Source organism: Bombina bombina, chromosome 3 (genome assembly GCF_027579735.1).
Source record: "Bombina bombina isolate aBomBom1 chromosome 3, aBomBom1.pri, whole genome shotgun sequence".
Lineage (NCBI taxonomy): Eukaryota > Metazoa > Chordata > Amphibia > Anura > Bombinatoridae > Bombina > Bombina bombina.
The window spans coordinates 699,259,272-699,279,377 of NC_069501.1; the positions used below are offsets into that span (position 1 = coordinate 699,259,272).

At 39.1% G+C, this 20,106-nt stretch overlaps 1 protein-coding gene across 1 annotated transcript in view; it reads left to right on the forward strand.

The window, feature by feature from the left end:
* RFC2 (replication factor C subunit 2) overlaps positions 1–19,074 on the forward strand; it is a 58,471-nt gene extending 39,397 nt beyond the window's left edge. Inside the window, exons 9-11 of the mRNA XM_053707492.1 lie at positions 632–712; positions 14,485–14,598; positions 18,656–19,074. Coding sequence (XP_053563467.1) covers positions 632–712; positions 14,485–14,598; positions 18,656–18,763 — 303 coding nt within the window. The 3' untranslated portion in view covers positions 18,764–19,074. The remainder of the gene's footprint in view (positions 1–631; positions 713–14,484; positions 14,599–18,655) is intronic.
* Positions 19,075–20,106: the final 1,032 nt, after the last annotated feature.

The following is a 20,106-nucleotide window of genomic DNA, read 5'->3' on the forward strand; positions in this document are numbered from 1 at the left end:
CTCTAGAGAACTCTGTTAATTGAAATGTGCAAAAGGAATGGAAGAGCAGGAAAATAAGTTGTGCAGAGCAAAGGGGACAGGTGGGAGAACGTTTTTCAGACAAGGACTGAAGTATAGAAGATTGCAGTGTTATAGAGGGTTTTGTATGTTTATCATAAAGAATGGTTTGTATATTAATGCACTGCTTTTATTTATGTACTTGTATGCCGGTAACCAGTGTTTCCTCTAAGGCCAATTTTGTGAGCAGTCCAGCAGTAAAACAGTTAATTACAGCAATTGGCAAACACTACACAATGCAGACTGCAAGGTGTGGTTACCTTATTAACGGTTTCACTGCTTAGTTGCACACAAAACTGGCCTTAGAGGGAACACTGCCAGTAACTATTCGGTCAAACTTTTTGCAAAGTATTCAAATTAGCTGTTCTCTAGTTCTGGAAAGAACTTATTAGTCATTAATAGATCTCCTTTTTTACTTTTACTGTTTGCATAATAACATTTTTTAGCACTTTTGTATTTTTCTATTTCTAATGCACAGTAGTTGTGAGAATATGCTATAAAAAAGAGTAGAAGTAGTTTGTGATGCCTATTTGCTCTTACTCTCTCTTAAAATTCATTTTTTTTTTTTTTTCAGGTTTGCGATGAGCCTCATCCTTTATTAGTGAAGGAAATGCTACAGCACTGTGTAAATGCAAATATAGATGACGCGTATAAGGTTTGTCTTTAATATATCATTTCCTCCAACCACTTTTTTTCCTAAAAAATTAAGTTTGTCCTGCAAATAATCACAGAAACTAATACACATTACAATTTAAAGGGATAGGAATTTCTTCATTTTTTTTTTTTTTTAAGGGTTACATTTAGAGCTATTTTGATTTTGAAGTTAACAAGTACAACTGGGTCTTGATACCTAGTTTCTCACTTGCTGACGAGCAGAACTCCCACTGCTATATTGGTGGACAGAGACATACCTCTAAAGCAGTGATTTCTTTCATGTAATTAGCAAGAGTCCATGAGCTAGTGACGTATGGGATATACATTCCTACCAGGAAGGGCAAAGTTTCCCAAACCTCAAAATGCCTATAAATACACCCCTCACCACACCCACAAATCAGTTTTACAAACTTTGCCTCCCTTGGAGGTGGTAAAGTAAGTTTGTGCTAGATTCTTCGTTGATATGCGCTTCGCAGCAGGCTGGAGCCCGGTTTTCCTCTCAGTGTGCAGTGAATGTCAGAGGGATGTGAAGAGAGTATTGCCTATTTGAATTCAATGATCTCCTTCTACGGGGTCTATTTCATAGGTTCTCTGTTATCGGTCGTAGAGATTCATCTCTTACCTCCCTTTTCAGATCGACGATATACTCTTATATATACCATTACCTCTACTGATTCTCGTTTCAGTACTGGTTTGGGTTTCTACTATATGTAGATGAGTGTCCTGGGGTAAGTAAGTCTTATTTTTTGTGACACTCTAAGCTATGGTTGGGCACTTTTATATAAAGTTCTAAATATATGTGTTTAAACATTTATTTGCCTTGATTCAGGATGTTCGATATTCCTTATTTCAGACAGTCAGTTTCATTATTTGGGATAATGCATATGAATTAATAAATTTTTCTTACCTCAAAATTTGACTTTTTTTCCTGTGGGCTGTTAGGCTCGCGGGGGCTGGAAATGCTTCTCTTTATTGCGTCATTCTTGGCGCTGACTTTTTTGGCGCAAAAAATGTTCTTTGTCGTTTCCGGCGTCATACTTGTCGCCGGAAGTTGCGTCATGTTTTTGACGTTTTCGCGCCAAAATTATCGGCGTCACCGGATGTGGCGTCATTTTTGGTGCCAAAAGCATTTAAGCGCCAAATAATGTGGGCGTCTTTATTGGCGCTAAAAAATGTGGGCGTCATTATTGTCTCCACATTATTTAAGTCTAGTTGTTTATTTGCTTCTGGTTGCTAGAAGTTTGTTCATTGGCATTTTTTCCCATTCCTGAAACTGTCATTTAAGGAATTTGATAAATTTTGCTTTATATGTTGTTTTTTCTATTACATATTGCAAGATGTCTCAGATTGACCCTGAATCAGAAGCTACTTCTGGAAAATCGCTGCCTGATGCTGGATCTACCAAAGTTAAGTGTATTTGCTGTAAGCTTGTGGTAACTGTCCCTCCGGCTGTTGTTTGTGATGAATGTCATGATAAACTTGCTAATGCAGATAATATTTCCTTTTAGTAATGTCCCATTACCTGTTGTTGTTCCATCAACATCTAATACTCAGGGTGTTCCTGTTAATATAAGAGATTTTGTTTCTAAATCTATTAGGAAGGCTATGTCTGTTATTCCTCCTTCCAGTAAACGTAAAAGGTCTTTTAAAACTTCTCGTTTTCCAGATGAATTTTTAAATGAACATCATCATTCTGATTCTGTTTCTGATGATGATTTGTCTGGTTCAGAGGATTCTGTTTCAGAGATTGACACTGATAAATCTTCATATTTATTTAAAATGGAATTTATTCGTTCTTTACTTAAAGAAGTTTTAATTGCATTAGAAATAGAGGAATCTGGTCCTCTTGATACTAAATCTAAACGTTTAAACACGGTTTTTAAACCTCCTGTAATTATTCCGGAGGTTTTTCCCATCCCTGATGCTATTTCTGAAGTAATTTCCAGGGAATGGAATAATCTGGGTAATTCATTTACTCCTTCTAAACGGTTTAAGAAATTATATCCTGTGCCATCTGACAGATTAGAGTTTTGGGACAAAATCCCTAAGGTTGATGGGGCTATCTCTACTCTTGCTAAACGTACTACTATTCCTACGGCAGATAGTACTTCCTTTAAGAATCCTTTCTAAGAAAAGCTTATTTATGTTCAGGTAATCTTCTTAGGCCTGCTATATCTTTGGCGGATGTTGCTGCAGCTTCAACTTTCTGGTTGGAGGCTTTAGCTCAACAAGTGACAGATCATAATACTCATAGCATTGTTAATCTTCTTCAACATGCTAATAACTTTATTTGTGATGCCATCTTTGACATCATTAGGGTTGATGTCAGGTATATGTCTTTAGCTATTTTAGCTAGAAGAGCTTTATGGCTTAAAACTTGGAATGCTGATATGTCTTCTAAGTCAACTTTGCTTTCCCTTTCTTTCCAAGGTAATAAATTGTTTGGTTCACAGTTGGATTCTATTATTTCAACTGTTACTGGGGGGAAAGGAACTTTTTTACCACAGGATAAAAAATCTAAAGGTAAATATAGGGCTGCTAATCATTTTCGTTCCTTTCGTAACAATAAGGAACAAAAGCCTGTTCCTTCCCCTACAGGAACGGTATCAGTTTGGAAACCATCTCCAGTCTGGAATAAATCCAAGCCTTTTAGAAAGCCAAAGCCAGCTTCCAAGTCCACATGAAGGTGCGGCCCTCATTCCAGCCCAGCTGGTAGGGGGCAGATTACGATTTTTCAAAGAAATTTGGATCAATTCGATTCACAGTCTTTGGATTCAGAACATTGTTTCTCAAGGGTACAGAATAGGTTTCAAGATAAGGCCTCCTGCAAGAAGATTTTTTCTTTCTCGCGTTCCAATAAAGCCAGTGAAGGCTCAAGCGTTTCTGAAATGTGTTTCAGATCTAGAGTTGGCTGGAGTAATTGTGCCAGTTCCAGTTCTGGAACAGGGTCTGGGGTTTTACTCAAATCTATTCATTGTACCAAAGAAGGAGAATTCCTTCAGACCAGTGCTGGATTTAAAAATATTGAATCGTTATGTAAGAATACCAGCATTCAAAATGGTAACTATAAGGACTATTCTGCCTTTTGTTCAGCAAGGGCATTATATGTCCACAATAGATTTACAAGATGCATATCTGCATATTCCGATTCATCCAGATCACTTTCAGTTTCTGAGATTCTCTTTTCTAGACAAGCATTACCAGTTTGTGGCTCTGCCGTTTGGCCTAGCAACAGCTCCAAGGATTTTTACAAAGGTTCTCGGTGCCCTACTATCTGTAATAAGAGAACAGGGTATTGTGGTATTTCCTTATTTGGACGATATCTTGGTACTTGCTCAGTCTTCACATTTAGCAAAATCTCATACGAATCGACTTGTATCGTTTCTTCAAGAACATGGTTGGAGGATCAATTTACCAAAGAGTTCGTTGATTCCTCAGACAAGGGTAACCTTTTTAGGTTTCCAGATAGATTCAGTGTCCATGACTCTGTCTGACGGACAAGAGACGTCTGAAATTGGTTTCAGCTTGTCGAAACCTTCAGTCTCAATCATTCCCTTCGGTAGCCTTATGCATGGAAATTCTAGGTCTTATGACTGCTGCATCGGACGCGATCCCCTTTGCTCGTTTTCACATGCGACCTCTTCAGCTCTGTATGCTGAACCAGTGGTGCAGGGATTATACAAAGATATCACAATTAATATCTTTAAAACCGAACGTACGACACTCTCTGACGTGGTGGACAGACTACCATTGTTTAGTTCAGGGGGCTTCTTTTGTTCTTCCGGCCTGGACTGTGATCTCAACAGATGCAAGTCTGACAGGTTGGGGAGCTGTTTGGGGGTCTCTGACAGCACAGGGGATTTGGGAATCTCAGGAGGCGAGATTACCAATCAACATTTTCAGAGCTCTTCAGTCGTGGCCTCTTCTAAAGAGAGAGTCGTTCATTTGTTTTCAGACGGACAATGTCACAACCGTGGCATATGTCAATCATCAAGGAGGGACTCACTGTCCTCTGGCTATGAAAGAAGTATCTCGAATACTTGTATGGGCGGAATCCAGCTCCTGTCTAATTTCTGCGGTTCACATCCCAGGTATAGACAATTGGGAAGCGGATTATCTCAGTCGCCAAACATTACATCCGGGCGAATGGTCTCTTCACCCAGAAGTATTTCTTCAGATTGTTCAAATCTGGGGACTTCCAGAAATAGATCTGATGGCTTCTCATCTAAACAAAAAGCTTCCCAGGTATCTGTCCAGATCCAGGGATCCTCAGGCGGAAGCAGTGGATGCATTGTCACTTCCTTGGAAGTATCATCCTGCCTATATCTTTCCGCCTCTAGTTCTTCTTCCAAGAGTTCGTTTGTTCTGCTGGAGGCTCCAGCATGGCCTCACAGGTTTTGGTATGCTGATCTTGTTCGGATGGCTACTTGCCAACCGTGGACTCTTCCGTTAAGACCAGACCTTCTATCGCAAGGTCCTTTTTTTCCATCAGGATCTCAAATCCTTAAATTTGAAGGTATGGAGATTGAACGCTTGATTCTCAGTCATAGAGGTTTCTCTGACTCCGTAATTAATACTATGTTACAGGCTCGTAAATCTGTATCTAGGAAGATATATTATCGAGTCTGAAAGACTTAAATTTCTTGGTGCTCTTCTCATCATTTTTCCTGGCATTCTTTTAGAATTCCTAGAATATTACAATTTCTTCAGGATGGTCTGGATAAAGGTTTGTCTGCAAGTTCTTTGAAAGGACAAATTTCTGCTCTTTCTGTGTTTCACAGAAAGATTGCTAATCTTCCTGATATTCATTGTTTTGTTCAGGCTTTGGTTCGTATCAAACCTGTCATTAAGTCAATTTCTCCTCCTTGGAGTTTGAATTTGGTTCTGGGGGCTTTACAAGCTCCTCCGTTTGAACCTATGCATTCTCTGGACATTAAATTACTTTCTTGGAAAGTCTTGTTCCTTTTGGCCATATCTTCTGCTAGAAGAGTTTCAGTTATCTGCTCTTTCTTGTGAATCTCCTTTTCTGATTTTTCATCAGGATAAGGCGGTGTTGCGAACTTCATTTAAATTTTTACCTAAAGTGGTGAACTCTAACAACATTAGTAGAGAAATTGTGGTTTCTTCATTGTGTCCTAATCCTAAGAATTCTAAGGAAAGATCGTTGCATTCTTTGGATGTAGTTAGAGCTTTGAAATATTATGTTGAAGCTACTAAGGATTTCCGAAAGACTTCTAGTCTATTTGTTATCTTTTCCGGTTCTAGGAAAGGTCAGAAGGCTTCTGCCATTTCTTTGGCATCTTGGTTAAAATCTTTGATTCATCATGCTTATGTCGAGTCGGGTAAAACTCCGCCTCAAAGGATTACAGCTCATTCTACTAGGTCAGTTTCTACTTCCTGGGGTAGGAATGAAGCTTCGGTTGATCAGATTTGCAAAGCAGCCACTTGGTCTTCTTTGCATACTTTTACTAAATTCTACCATTTTGATGTGTTTTCTTCTTTTTTTGGTAGAAAAGTACTTCAGGCAGCTGTTTCAGTTTGATTCTTCTGCTTATAATTTCAGTTTTTTTCATTATAAGATTTAAACTTTATTTTGGGGTTTGGATTATTTTTTCAGCGGAATTGGCTGTCTTTATTTTATCCCTCCCTCTCTAGTGACTCTTGCGTGGAAGCTCCACATCTTGGGTATTTATTATCCCATACGTCACTAGCTCATGGACTCTTGCTAATTACATGAAAGAAAACATAATTTATGTAAGAACTTACCTGATATATTCATTTCTTTCATATTAGCAAGAGTCCATGAGGCCCACCCTTTTTTGTGGTGGTTATGATTTTTTTGTATAAAGCACAATTATTCCAATTCCTTATTTTTTATGCTTTCGCACTTTTCTCCAACATAGGTGTGTCCGGTCCACGGCGTCATCCTTACTTGTGGGATATTCTCTTCCCCAACAGGAAATGGCAAAGAGCCCAGCAAAGCTGGTCACATGATCCCTCCTAGGCTCCGCCTACCCCAGTCATTCTCTTTGCCGTTGTACAGGCAACATCTCCACGGAGATGGCTTAGAGTTTTTTAGTGTTTAACTGTAGTTTTTATTATTCAATCAAGAGTTTGTTATTTTGAAATAGTGCTGGTATGTACTATTTACTCAGAAACAGAAAAGAGATGAAGATTTCTGTTTGTATGAGGAAAATGATTTTAGCAACCGTCACTAAAATCCATGGCTGTTCCACACAGGACTGTTGAGAGCAATTAACTTCAGTTGGGGGAACAGTGAGCAGTCTCTTGCTGCTTGAGGTATGACACATTCTAACAAGACGATGTAATGCTGGAAGCTGTCATTTTCCCTCTGGGATCCGGTAAGCCATGTTTATTACGATTGTAAATAAGGGCTTCAAAAAGGGCTTATTAAGACTGTAGACTTTTTTTGGGCTAAATCGATTGATTATTAACACATATTTAGCCTTGAGGAATCATTTTATCTGGGTATTTTGATATAATAATATCGGCAGGCACTGTTTTAGACACCTTATTCTTTAGGGGCTTTCCCAAAGCATAGGCAGAGCCTCATTTTCGCGCCGGTGTTGCGCACTTGTTTTTGAGAGGCATGGCATGCAGTCGCATGTGAGAGGAGCTCTGATACTTAAAAAAGACTTTCTGAAGGCGTCATTTGGTATCGTATTCCCCTTGGGGCTTGGTTGGGTCTCAGCAAAGCAGATACCAGGGACTGTAAAGGGGTTAAAGTTCAAAACGGCTCCGGTTCCGTTATTTTAAGGGTTAAAGCTTCCAAATTTGGTGTGCAATACTTTTAAGGCTTTAAGACACTGTGGTGAAAATTTGGTAAATTTTGAACAATTCCTTCATGTTTTTTCGCATTTGCAGTAATAAAGTGTGTTCAGTTTAAAATTTAAAGTGACAGTAACGGTTTTGTTTTAAAACGTTTTTTGTACTTGTTATCAAGTTTATGCCTGTTTAACATGTCTGAACTACCAGATAGACTGTGTTCTGAATGTGGGGAAGCCAGAATTCCTATTCATTTAAATAAATGTGATTTATGTGACAATGACAATGATGCCCAAGATGATTCCTCAAGTGAGGGGAGTAAGCATGGTACTGCATCATTCCCTCCTTCGTCTACACGAGTCTTGCCCACTCAGGAGGCCCCTAGTACATCTAGCGCGCCAATACTCCTTACTATGCAACAATTAACGGCTGTAATGGATAATTCTGTCAAAAACATTTTAGCCAAAATGAACACTTATCAGCGTAAGCGCGACTGCTCTGTTTTAGATACTGAAGAGCATGACGACGCTGATATTAATATTTCTGAAGGGCCCCTAACTCAGTCTGATGGGGCCAGGGAGGTTTTGTCTGAGGGAGAAATTACTGATTCAGGGAACATTTCTCAACAAGCTGAACCTGATGTGATTGCATTTAAATTTAAGTTGGAACATCTCCGCATTCTGCTTAAGGAGGTATTATCCACTCTGGATGATTGTGACAAGTTGGTCATCCCAGAGAAACTATGTAAAATGGACAAGTTCCTAGAGGTGCCGGGGCTCCCAGAAGCTTTTCCTATACCCAAGCGGGTGGCGGACATTGTTAATAAAGAATGGGAAAGGCCCGGTATTCCTTTCGTCCCTCCCCCCATATTTAAAAAATTGTTTCCTATGGTCGACCCCAGAAAGGACTTATGGCAGACAGTCCCCAAGGTCGAGGGAGCGGTTTCCACTTTAAACAAACGCACCACTATACCCATAGAGGATAGTTGTGCTTTCAAAGATCCTATGGATAAAAAATTAGAAGGTTTGCTTAAAAAGATGTTTGTTCAGCAGGGTTACCTTCTACAACCAATTTCATGCATTGTCCCTGTCGCTACAGCCGCATGTTTCTGGTTCGATGAGCTGATAAAGGCGGTCGACAGTGATTCTCCTCCTTATGAGGAGATTATGGACAGAATCAATGCTCTCAAATTGGCTAATTCTTTCACCCTAGACGCCACTTTGCAATTGGCTAGGTTAGCGGCTAAGAATTCTGGGTTTGCTATTGTGGCGCGCAGAGCGCTTTGGTTGAAATCTTGGTCGGCTGATGCGTCTTCCAAGAACAAGCTACTTAACATTCCTTTCAAGGGGAAAACGCTGTTTTGCCCTGACTTGAAAGAGATTATCTCGGATATCACTGGGGGTAAGGGCCACGCCCTTCCTCAGGATCGGCCTTTCAAGGCAAAAAATAAACCTAATTTTCGTCCCTTTCGTAGAAACGGACCAGCCCAAAGTGCTACGTCCTCTAAGCAAGAGGGTAATACTTCTCAAGCCAAGCCAGCTTGGAGACCAATGCAAGGCTGGAACAAGGGAAAGCAGGCCAAGAAACCTGCCACTGCTACCAAGACAGCATGAAATGTTGGCCCCCGATCCGGGACCGGATCTGGTGGGGGGCAGACTCTCTCTCTTCGCTCAGGCTTGGGCAAGAGATGTTCTGGATCCTTGGGCGCTAGAAATAGTCTCCCAAGGTTATCTTCTGGAATTCAAGGGACTTCCCCCAAGGGGGAGGTTCCACAGGTCTCAGTTGTCTTCAGACCACATAAAAAGACAGGCATTCTTACATTGTGTAGAAGACCTGTTAAAAATGGGAGTGATTCATCCCGTTCCATTAAGAGAACAAGGGATGGGGTTCTACTCCAATCTGTTTATAGTTCCCAAAAAAGAGGGAACGTTCAGACCAATCTTAGATCTCAAGATCTTAAACAAGTTTCTCAAGGTTCCATCGTTCAAGATGGAAACCATTCGAACTATTCTTCCTTCCATCCAGGAAGGTCAATTCATGACCACGGTGGATTTAAAGGATGCGTATCTACATATTCCTATCCACAAGGAACATCATCGGTTCCTGAGGTTCGCATTCCTGGACAAACATTACCAGTTCGTGGCGCTTCCTTTCGGATTAGCCACTGCTCCAAGGATTTTCACAAAGGTACTAGGGTCCCTTCTAGCTGTGCTAAGACCAAGGGGCATTGCTGTAGTACCTTACTTGGACGACATTCTGATTCAAGCGTCGTCCCTTCCTCAAGCAAAGGCTCACACGGACATTGTCCTGGCCTTTCTCAGATCTCACGGATGGAAAGTGAACGTGGAAAAGAGTTCTCTATCTCCGTCAACAAGGGTTCCCTTCTTGGGAACAATAATAGACTCCTTAGAAATGAGGATTTTTCTGACAGAGGCCAGAAAAACAAAACTTCTAGACTCTTGTCGGATACTCCATTCCGTTCCTCTTCCTTCCATAGCTCAGTGCATGGAAGTGATCGGGTTGATGGTAGCGGCAATGGACATAGTTCCTTTTGCACGCATTCATCTAAGACCATTACAACTGTGCATGCTCAGTCAGTGGAATGGGGACTATACAGACTTGTCTCCGAAGATACAAGTAAATCAGAGGACCAGAGACTCACTCCGTTGGTGGCTGTCCCTGGACAACCTGTCACAAGGGATGACATTCCGCAGACCAGAGTGGGTCATTGTCACGACCGACGCCAGTCTGATGGGCTGGGGCGCGGTCTGGGGATCCCTGAAAGCTCAGGGTCTTTGGTCTCGGGAAGAATCTCTTCTACCGATAAATATTCTGGAACTGAGAGCGATATTCAATGCTCTCAAGGCTTGGCCTCAGCTAGCGAGGGCCAAGTTCATACGGTTTCAATCAGACAACATGACAACTGTTGCGTACATCAACCATCAGGGGGGAACAAGGAGTTCCCTGGCGATGGAAGAAGTGACCAAAATCATTCTATGGGCGGAGTCTCACTCCTGCCACCTGTCTGCTATCCACATCCCAGGAGTGGAAAATTGGGAAGCGGATTTTCTGAGTCGTCAGACATTGCATCCGGGGGAGTGGGAACTCCATCCGGAAATCTTTGCCCAAGTCACTCAGCTGTGGGGCATTCCAGACATGGATCTGATGGCCTCTCGTCAGAACTTCAAAGTTCCTTGCTACGGGTCCAGATCCAGGGATCCCAAGGCGGCTCTAGTGGATGCACTAGTAGCACCTTGGACCTTCAAACTAGCTTATGTGTTCCCGCCGTTTCCTCTCATCCCCAGGCTGGTAGCCAGGATCAATCAGGAGAGGGCGTCGGTGATCTTGATAGCTCCTGCGTGGCCACGCAGGACTTGGTACGCAGATCTGGTGAATATGTCATCGGCTCCTCCTTGGAAGCTACCTTTGAGACGAGACCTTCTTGTTCAGGGTCCGTTCGAACATCCGAATCTGGTTTCACTCCAGCTGACTGCTTGGAGATTGAACGCTTGATCTTATCGAAGCGAGGATTCTCAGATTCTGTTATCGATACTCTTGTTCAGGCCAGAAAGCCTGTAACTAGAAAGATTTACCACAAAATTTGGAAAAAATATATCTGTTGGTGTGAATCTAAAGGATTCCCTTGGGACAAGGTTAAGATTCCTAGGATTCTATCCTTCCTTCAAGAAGGATTGGAAAAAGGATTATCTGCAAGTTCCCTGAAGGGACAGATTTCTGCCTTGTCTGTGTTACTTCACAAAAAGCTGGCCGCTGTGCCAGATGTTCAAGCCTTTGTTCAGGCTCTGGTTAGAATTAAGCCTGTTTACAAACCTTTGACTCCTCCTTGGAGTCTCAATTTAGTTCTTTCAGTTCTTCAGGGGGTTCCGTTTGAACCCTTGCATTCCGTTGATATTAAGTTATTATCTTGGAAAGTTTTGTTTTTAGTTGCAATTTCTTCTGCTAGAAGAGTTTCAGAATTATCTGCTCTGCAGTGTTCTCCTCCTTATCTGGTGTTCCATGCAGATAAGGTGGTTTTACGTACTAAACCTGGTTTTCTTCCAAAAGTTGTTTCTAACAAAAACATTAACCAGGAGATTATCGTACCTTCTCTGTGTCCGAAACCAGTTTCAAAGAAGGAACGTTTGTTGCACAATTTGGATGTTGTTCGCGCTCTAAAATTCTATTTAGATGCTACAAAGGATTTTAGACAAACATCTTCCTTGTTTGTTGTTTATTCCGGTAAAAGGAGAGGTCAAAAAGCAACTTCTACCTCTCTCTCTTTTTGGATTAAAAGCATCATCAGATTGGCTTACGAGACTGCCGGACGGCAGCCTCCCGAAAGAATCACAGCTCATTCCACTAGGGCTGTGGCTTCCACATGGGCCTTCAAGAACGAGGCTTCTGTTGATCAGATATGTAGGGCAGCGACTTGGTCTTCACTGCACACTTTTACCAAATTTTACAAGTTTGATACTTTTGCTTCTTCTGAGGCTATTTTTGGGAGAAAGGTTTTGCAAGCCGTGGTGCCTTCCATTTAGGTGACCTGATTTGCTCCCTCCCTTCATCCGTGTCCTAAAGCTTTGGTATTGGTTCCCACAAGTAAGGATGACGCCGTGGACCGGACACACCTATGTTGGAGAAAACAGAATTTATGTTTACCTGATAAATTACTTTCTCCAACGGTGTGTCCGGTCCACGGCCCGCCCTGGTTTTTTTAATCAGGTCTGATAATTTATTTTCTTTAACTACAGTCACCACGGTAACATATGGTTTCTCCTATGCAAATATTCCTCCTTAACGTCGGTCGAATGACTGGGGTAGGCGGAGCCTAGGAGGGATCATGTGACCAGCTTTGCTGGGCTCTTTGCCATTTCCTGTTGGGGAAGAGAATATCCCACAAGTAAGGATGACGCCGTGGACCGGACACACCGTTGGAGAAAGTAATTTATCAGGTAAACATAAATTCTGTTTTTTCTTATCACCCCACTTCTTGGCTATTCGTTAAACTGATTTGTGGGTGTGGTGAGGGGTGTATTTATAGGCATTTTGAGGTTTGGGAAACTTTGCCCCTCCTGGTAGGAATGTATATCCCATACGTCACTAGCTCATGGACTCTTGCTAATATGAAAGAAATGAATTTATCAGGTAAGTTCTTACATAAATTATGTTTTTTAACCTTTTTTTTGCTGTGGCACACTTTTTTACATTAAAAAATCCTGTGGCACACCACCATCCCAAAATTATATATATATATATATATATATATATATATATATATATATACACATACATACATACATACATACATACATACATACATACATACATACATATACACACACACACACACACACACACTGTATGTATTGTGCTGTTATGCCATGCCTCCTACAAACTACCCCTGCACTGGGAGTAAAAAACAAGCAAAGTTTAAAAAATATGTCACACTGTTGTCAGTCTGCCACGGCACACCTGAGGATCTCTCACGGCACACTGGTTGAAAAACACTGCTCTAAAGTATAAAAACAAGAAATCTCATTTTACAAGACACAAAATTTAATGAAATATTAATTTTTCAAAAAATGAGAAATGTAATAATTTTGAAACACCCTCTTTTAGATGAAACTGAAAAAATGATTGATGCCCCTTTTAATAAATAAATGTAACCTATTTAGACAATTGGTTAAAAAAAAAAAAGTAATGTGTATCACATACAGTGATAAAAATACTGAAACTCTCCCAACATTCCAACCACTAAAGACTGGAAATTTTTGGCAAACTACTTTTTATTAAAAAGATTTCATATTATTAATTGAGAACATTTAGATTTTTACCACAACATATTTTACTGGGATAATTATAAAACTCTTGAACTAACACAGACACTTTAATTACCTGTAACTTCTGAATGTCACATAATCCTATTTCATACTTATTATTAATTGAGTACTTAGCTCATAGTAACATAGCAACATAGTAGATGAGGTTGAAAAAAGACCAAAGTCCATAGAGTTCAACCTATACAAATCTAATATACTTACCATAAAGCTCCAGTTGAGCTTAAATTAATCCCACTAAATGTGACATACAAGCAATCATATCCATGAATTTTGTTTCTAGCCAGAAATGTATCCAAACAATTACCCTTATTTTTTTAGCAGAATATGTTTTGAAACAACCTAAAACTAAATTGGATTTATGGCAATAAATTTCTTTCGCCAATGCTTTTTATTTTCATGTTAAATATTGCTCCTTTTTTCTTTTTTTTGCTGATGATAAATCATTTTTGCTAACCTCATTGAGCATAAGAAAATTACTATCTTGATACTTATTGAATAAACAAGACAGAAAAAGAAAAAAAAATGGCAAGACTCATAAAAGACTTAACTTGTTTGATCAGTTAAAACTTTATTGGACTAAAGTTGCTTGTTGATACCTTTTTTATCTTTTATTCATGACTCAATAAAGGAAAAAAATAAATGAAAGAAAAATAAATCAATAAAATTGTACTAGGTTATGTTTATTGTAATGTTTATAAAGCTATGTCTTTAAAACAGTGACCATAAAACTGTCAGACTATAAAATGAAAGGAACAGTATAAAATCAAGTTTATTTCTATTATGAAATTTGCTTTGTTCTCTTGCTATCCTGTTTTAAAGAGTAAACCTGAGCTCAGGAGTGTGCACTTGTCTTTAGCCATCTGGCAGCAGAGTTTGCAATAATTTTTGTAACAATGTTTGTAGTAATGTTATACACTACATAGTTGCAAACACTGCTGCCTTAGAGAACTAAAAATGCATTCACACTCCTGCGATCCTACCTAGTTTTACTCATCAAGAGAACAAACCAAATTTGATAAAATTAAATTGGAATTTATTTATTTGAATTGCACTTTCTAACTGAATCATGTTGTTGTTTTTTTTTCTTTACTACCTCTTTAAATCTTTTTAAATTAAATAAAGGACATCTTATTGTTTTTCCCTTAAGATTGTTTCTCACCTATGGAAGCTTGGTTATTCTCCTGAAGATATTATAGGAAACATTTTTAGGGTATGCAAAACCTTCCAAATGCCTGAATATCTTAAATTGGAGTTTATTAAGGTAAGACCTCATCTGAAATCATTAAAGGGACATTAAACACTTTAAGATAATAATATAAATTGTTGTATTACTTGTAGTAAAACAACTTTGCAATATACGTTTATTGTTTTTGTTCTCCTTTCCTGTAATTTGATTCTGAATATTGTGGACTTTCCAATTCATGTTAAACATGCAGACACAGCTATATTGCACAGTCTAGATAGGCATTCCTAATTGACCTCATCAGAAAGGGGTAACCTAAGTTACAATATGGCAGCAGCCATTGTTTTATGGACATTAACTTTTTACCCTTATTTTTTTTCAATATTTAAACTACTAATATAATTTGTAAAAATACATGTACATATTACTCTCAGGCTAATCTTAGCTCTGAATACAAGCAATGATTTATTTAGTGCCAAATTATAAGTGGAGCGCTAAATATCTTTCTTGAAAGCGATATTAACGCTCCACTTAGTAATACCAGCGCACGATAATGTGTTTGTCGCAAGTGTTCGGGTTTGACCGGAGCTAAAGGTGACAATCCTAATCAATACGTCTTCTTTTAACCATATAATAAAAAAAAAAGCCTTTCCAATTCTGTAGAAAATCTTTAGATGTTTTTCTAAAGGATTGTGATCGACCCCAGTGCTTGTAACAATTTTTTACATTGTTGCAAACACAGCTGCTCTACAGTGTACAAGGCCTGTGCATGCTCCTGAACCTCCCTAGGTATGTTCTCATTGAAAGGTGCCAAGCATACCAAGAGAACAAAGTAAACTGAGTTTTCTCCAACATAGGTGTGTCCGGTCCACGGCGTCATCCTTACTTGTGGGATATTCTCTTCCCCAACAGGAAATGGCAAAGAGCCCAGCAAAGCTGGTCACATGATCCCTCCTAGGCTCCGCCTACCCCAGTCATTCTCTTTGCCGTTGTACAGGCAACATCTCCACGGAGATGGCTTAGAGTTTTTTAGTGTTTAACTGTAGTTTTTATTATTCAATCAAGAGTTTGTTATTTTAAAATAGTGCTGGTATGTACTATTTACTCAGAAACAGAAAAGAGATGAAGATTTCTGTTTGTATGAGGAAAATGATTTTAGCACCGTAACTAAAATCCATGGCTGTTCCACACAGGACTGTTGAGAGCAATTAACTTCAGTTGGGGGAACAGTGTGCAGTCTCTTACTGCTTGAGGTATGACACATTCTAACAAGACGATGTAATGCTGGAAGCTGTCATTTTCCCTATGGGATCCGGTAAGCCATGTTTATTAAGATAGTAAATAAGGGCTTCACAAGGGCTTATTAAGACTGTAGACTTTTTCTGGGCTCAATCGATTCATTATTAACACATATTTAGCCTTGAGGAATCATTTATTCTGGGTATTTTGATATGATTATATCGGCAGGCACTGTTTTTGACACCTTATTCTTTAGGGGCTTTCCCTAATCATAGTCAGAGCCTCATTTTCGCGCCGGTATGGCGCACTTGTTTTTGAGGACAGCATGGCATGCAGCTGCATGTGTGTGGAGCTCTGATACATAGAAAAGTCTTTCTGAAGGCATCATTTGGTATCGTATTCCCCTTTGGGCTTGGTTGGGTCTCAGCAAAGCAGATTCCAGGGACTGTAAAGGGGTTAAATATAAAAACGGCTCCGGTTCCGTTATTTTAAGGGTTAAAGCTTCCAAATTTGGTGTGCAATACTTTTAAGGATTCCCTTGGGACAAGGTTAAGATTCCTAAGAGTCTATCCTTCCTTCAAAAGGATTGGAAAAAGGATTATCTGCAAGTTCCTTGATGGGACAGATTTCTGCCTTGTCTGTGTTACTTCACAAAAAGCTGGCAGCTGTGCCAGATGTTCTAGCCTTTGTTCAGGCTCTGGTTAGAATCAAGCCTGTTTACAAAATTTTGACTCCTCCTTGGAGTCTCAACCTAGTTCTTTCAGTTCTTCAGGGGGTTCCGTTTGAACCCTTACATTCCGTTGATATTAAGTTATTATCTTGGAAAGTTTTGTTTTTGGTTGCAATTTCTTCTGCTAGAAGAGTTTCAGAATTATCTGCTCTGCAGTGTTCTTCTCCTTATCTGGTGTTCCATGCAGATAAGGTGGTTTTGCGTACTAAACCTGGTTTTCTTCCAAAAGTTATTTCTAACAAAAACATTAACCAGGAGATAGTTGTGCCTTCTTTGTGTCCTAATCCAGTTTCAAAGAAGGAACGTTTGTTGCACAACTCGGATGTAGTTCGTGCTCTCAAATTTTACTTAGCAGCTACTAAGGATTTCAGACAAACTTTGTCTTTGTTTGTTGTTTATTCTGGTAAACGGAGAGGTCAAAAAGCAACTTCTACCTCTCTCTCCTTCTGGATTAAAAGCATTATCCGATTGGCTTATGAGACTGCCGGACGGCAGCCTCCTGAAAGAATCACAGCTCACTCCACTAGGGCTGTGGCTTCCACATGGGCCTTCAAGAACGAGGCTTCTGTTGATCAGATATGTAAGGCAGCGACTTGGTCTTCACTGCACACTTTTTCTAAATTTTACAAATTTGATACTTTTGCTTCTTCTGAGGCTATTTTTGGGAGAAAGGTTTTGCAAGCCGTGGTGCCTTCCATTTAGGTGACCTGATTTGCTCCCTCCCTTCATCCGTGTCCTAAAGCTTTGGTATTGGTTCCCACAAGTAAGGATGACGCCGTGGACCGGACACACCTATGTTGGAGAAAACAGAATTTATGTTTACCTGATAAATTACTTTCTCCAACGGTGTGTCCGGTCCACGGCCCGCCCTGGTTTTTTTAATCAGGTCTGATAATTTATTTTCTTTAACTACAGTCACCACGGTAACATATGGTTTCTCCTATGCAAATATTCCTCCTTAACGTCGGTCGAATGACTGGGGTAGGCGGAGCCTAGGAGGGATCATGTGACCAGCTTTGCTGGGCTCTTTGCCATTTCCTGTTGGGGAAGAGAATATCCCACAAGTAAGGATGACGCCGTGGACCGGACACACCGTTGGAGAAAGTAATTTATCAGGTAAACATAAATTCTGTTTTTTATTTTTATAATTACGTTCTATCTGAATCATGAAAGTTTCATTTTGACTTACATGTTCCTTTATTAATATATAGTTTTTTCTTTTTAAACTGTTCCTAGATTAACATGCTACTCCTAGTAGTTAAAAAAATAATAATTAACGGGACATGAAACCTAAATTTTTTTTTCATGATTCAGATAGATAATACAGTTTGAAACAAATTTCCAATTTACTTCTATTATTTAATGTGCTTCCTTCTCTTGTTAGCCTTTGCTGAAAGGTTTATCTAGGAATGCTTGTTAACTTTTTTCAATGTCTGTTGCACAAATTATAATGAACTCAATTTATGTTAAGTTCTAAAAATTGATTTGTGCTCCGGATAGCTTAAATGAATAGGAAAGTCAAAATTAAATGTGCATGATTCAGATAGAGCAGGTCATTTTAAGAAACTTTTAAATTCACTTCTATTTTCAAATGTGCTTCGTTCTCTTAGTATCCCTTGTTGCAAAATAATACGCACATATCCTACACTAGTGGGAGCTGCTGCTGATTGGTGCCTGCACACATTTGTCTCTTGTGATTGGCTAACTATACTTCATGTTAACTATGTTTTCAGCTAGCTGCCAGTAATGCAATGCTGTTCCTTCAGCAAAGGATAACAAGAGAATTAAGTAAATGTGATATTAGAAGTAAATTGGAAAGTTGTTTAAAATTGAAATGTTCTATCAAAAACATGAAAGTTAACTTTGGGGTTTTCTGTCCATTTATTTAATATTTATAAATAACAGAAAATGTTATAATATTGCAAAGTATTGCACTACCCCCACCTGGCTCCTTTATAATGCAATTGTATGTGGAGAACTCTGATCCAGTTCCATGGGAACTCCAGTTTTTATATTAGCAACTGTTTATTAACAGATAAAAGAACACTTTTCACTTAGTATATATTATCCAGTTGCTGACGCTGGAGTAGATACGCATGTACAAGGTCTAATTTATACTGTTAATTTTATACTTGCAGTTTAAATATATATATATTTTTTATCTAGGAAATTGGTTATACGCATATGAAAGTAGCAGAAGGGGTCAACTCTCTCTTGCAAATGGCTGGATTACTTGCTCGGCTTTGTCAGAAAACTGCAGTGTCTTCAAGCTGAAAAACTGGACTAGTGCACAAGTAGCATTGATGTTTAATTTGTTTCTTACACAGCCAATGACATACATAAGCCTAAAACTATAAAATATGCATCTTTAACAAACTTTTTTTTATATATAAGTATGGCATCTTATGGACACTATTTAAAGGAATGTTTTCCAATGTTATACATAACAATTAGCAAGCAGTTTCTGCTGCATTAAAGAGGAACTGGGGTTGTAAAATTTGCTTTACCTCTATGTAAATAAAAAACAAAAAACTCCAAACACAATAATGGGGAAAATAAATCCCACAACACCCTTGTATAATTCATCCCAGTGTTGTTGTTTTTGTTGTCATTTCTCTTGTTGTATAGATAATATTGCCACACTGGTTTCTAAACTAATTGGGTGGGGGGTGTGGGTGGGTGTATATATGTGTATGTATGTGTGTGTATGTATGTGTGTCTATATGTATGTATGTGTATGTATATATGTATATGTGTGTGTGTGTGTATATATATATATATATATATATATATATATATATATATATATATATATTATTTTTTTTTTTTATTTTTTTTTTTTCATGTAATTTGCAAGAGTCCATGAGCTAGTGACGTATGGGATATACAATCCTACCAGGAGGGGCAAAGTTTCCCAAACCTCAAAATGCCTATAAATACACCCCTCAACACACCCACAATTCAGTTTTACAAACTTTGCCTCCTATGGAGGTGGTGAAGTAAGTCTGTGCTAAGATTTCTACGTTGACATGCGCTTCTCAGCATTTTGAAGCCCGATTCCTCTCAGAGTACAGCGAATGTCAGAGGGATGTGAAGGGAGTATCACCTATTGAATGCAATGGTTTTCCTCACGGGGATCTATTTCATAGGTTCTCTGTTATCGGTCGTAGAGATTCATCTCCTACCTTCCTTTTCAGATCGACGATATATACTCTCATATTCCATTACCTCTACTGATAACTGTTTCAGTACTGGTTTGGCTATCTGCTATATGTGGATGGGTGTCTTCAGGTAAGTATATTTTCATTACTTAAGACACTCTCAGCTATGGTTTGGCACTTTATGTATTTATATAAAGTTCTAATATATGTTTTGTACTTATATTTGCCATGATTCAGGTTTCAGTATTTCCTTTTGCAGACTGTCCGTTTCATATCTGGGACATGCATTTTTTAGAAATTTATTTCTTACCTGGGGTGTAGTCTTTTTTTCAATTGACTGTCATTTTTCGAATTCGCGGGCAGAATTAGGCTAAATGCTAAAGTTTATTGCGTCATTTTTGGCGCAAAGTTACGTTCGTTGACGCAAATTCGTCATTTCCGGCGTCTTAGTTGACA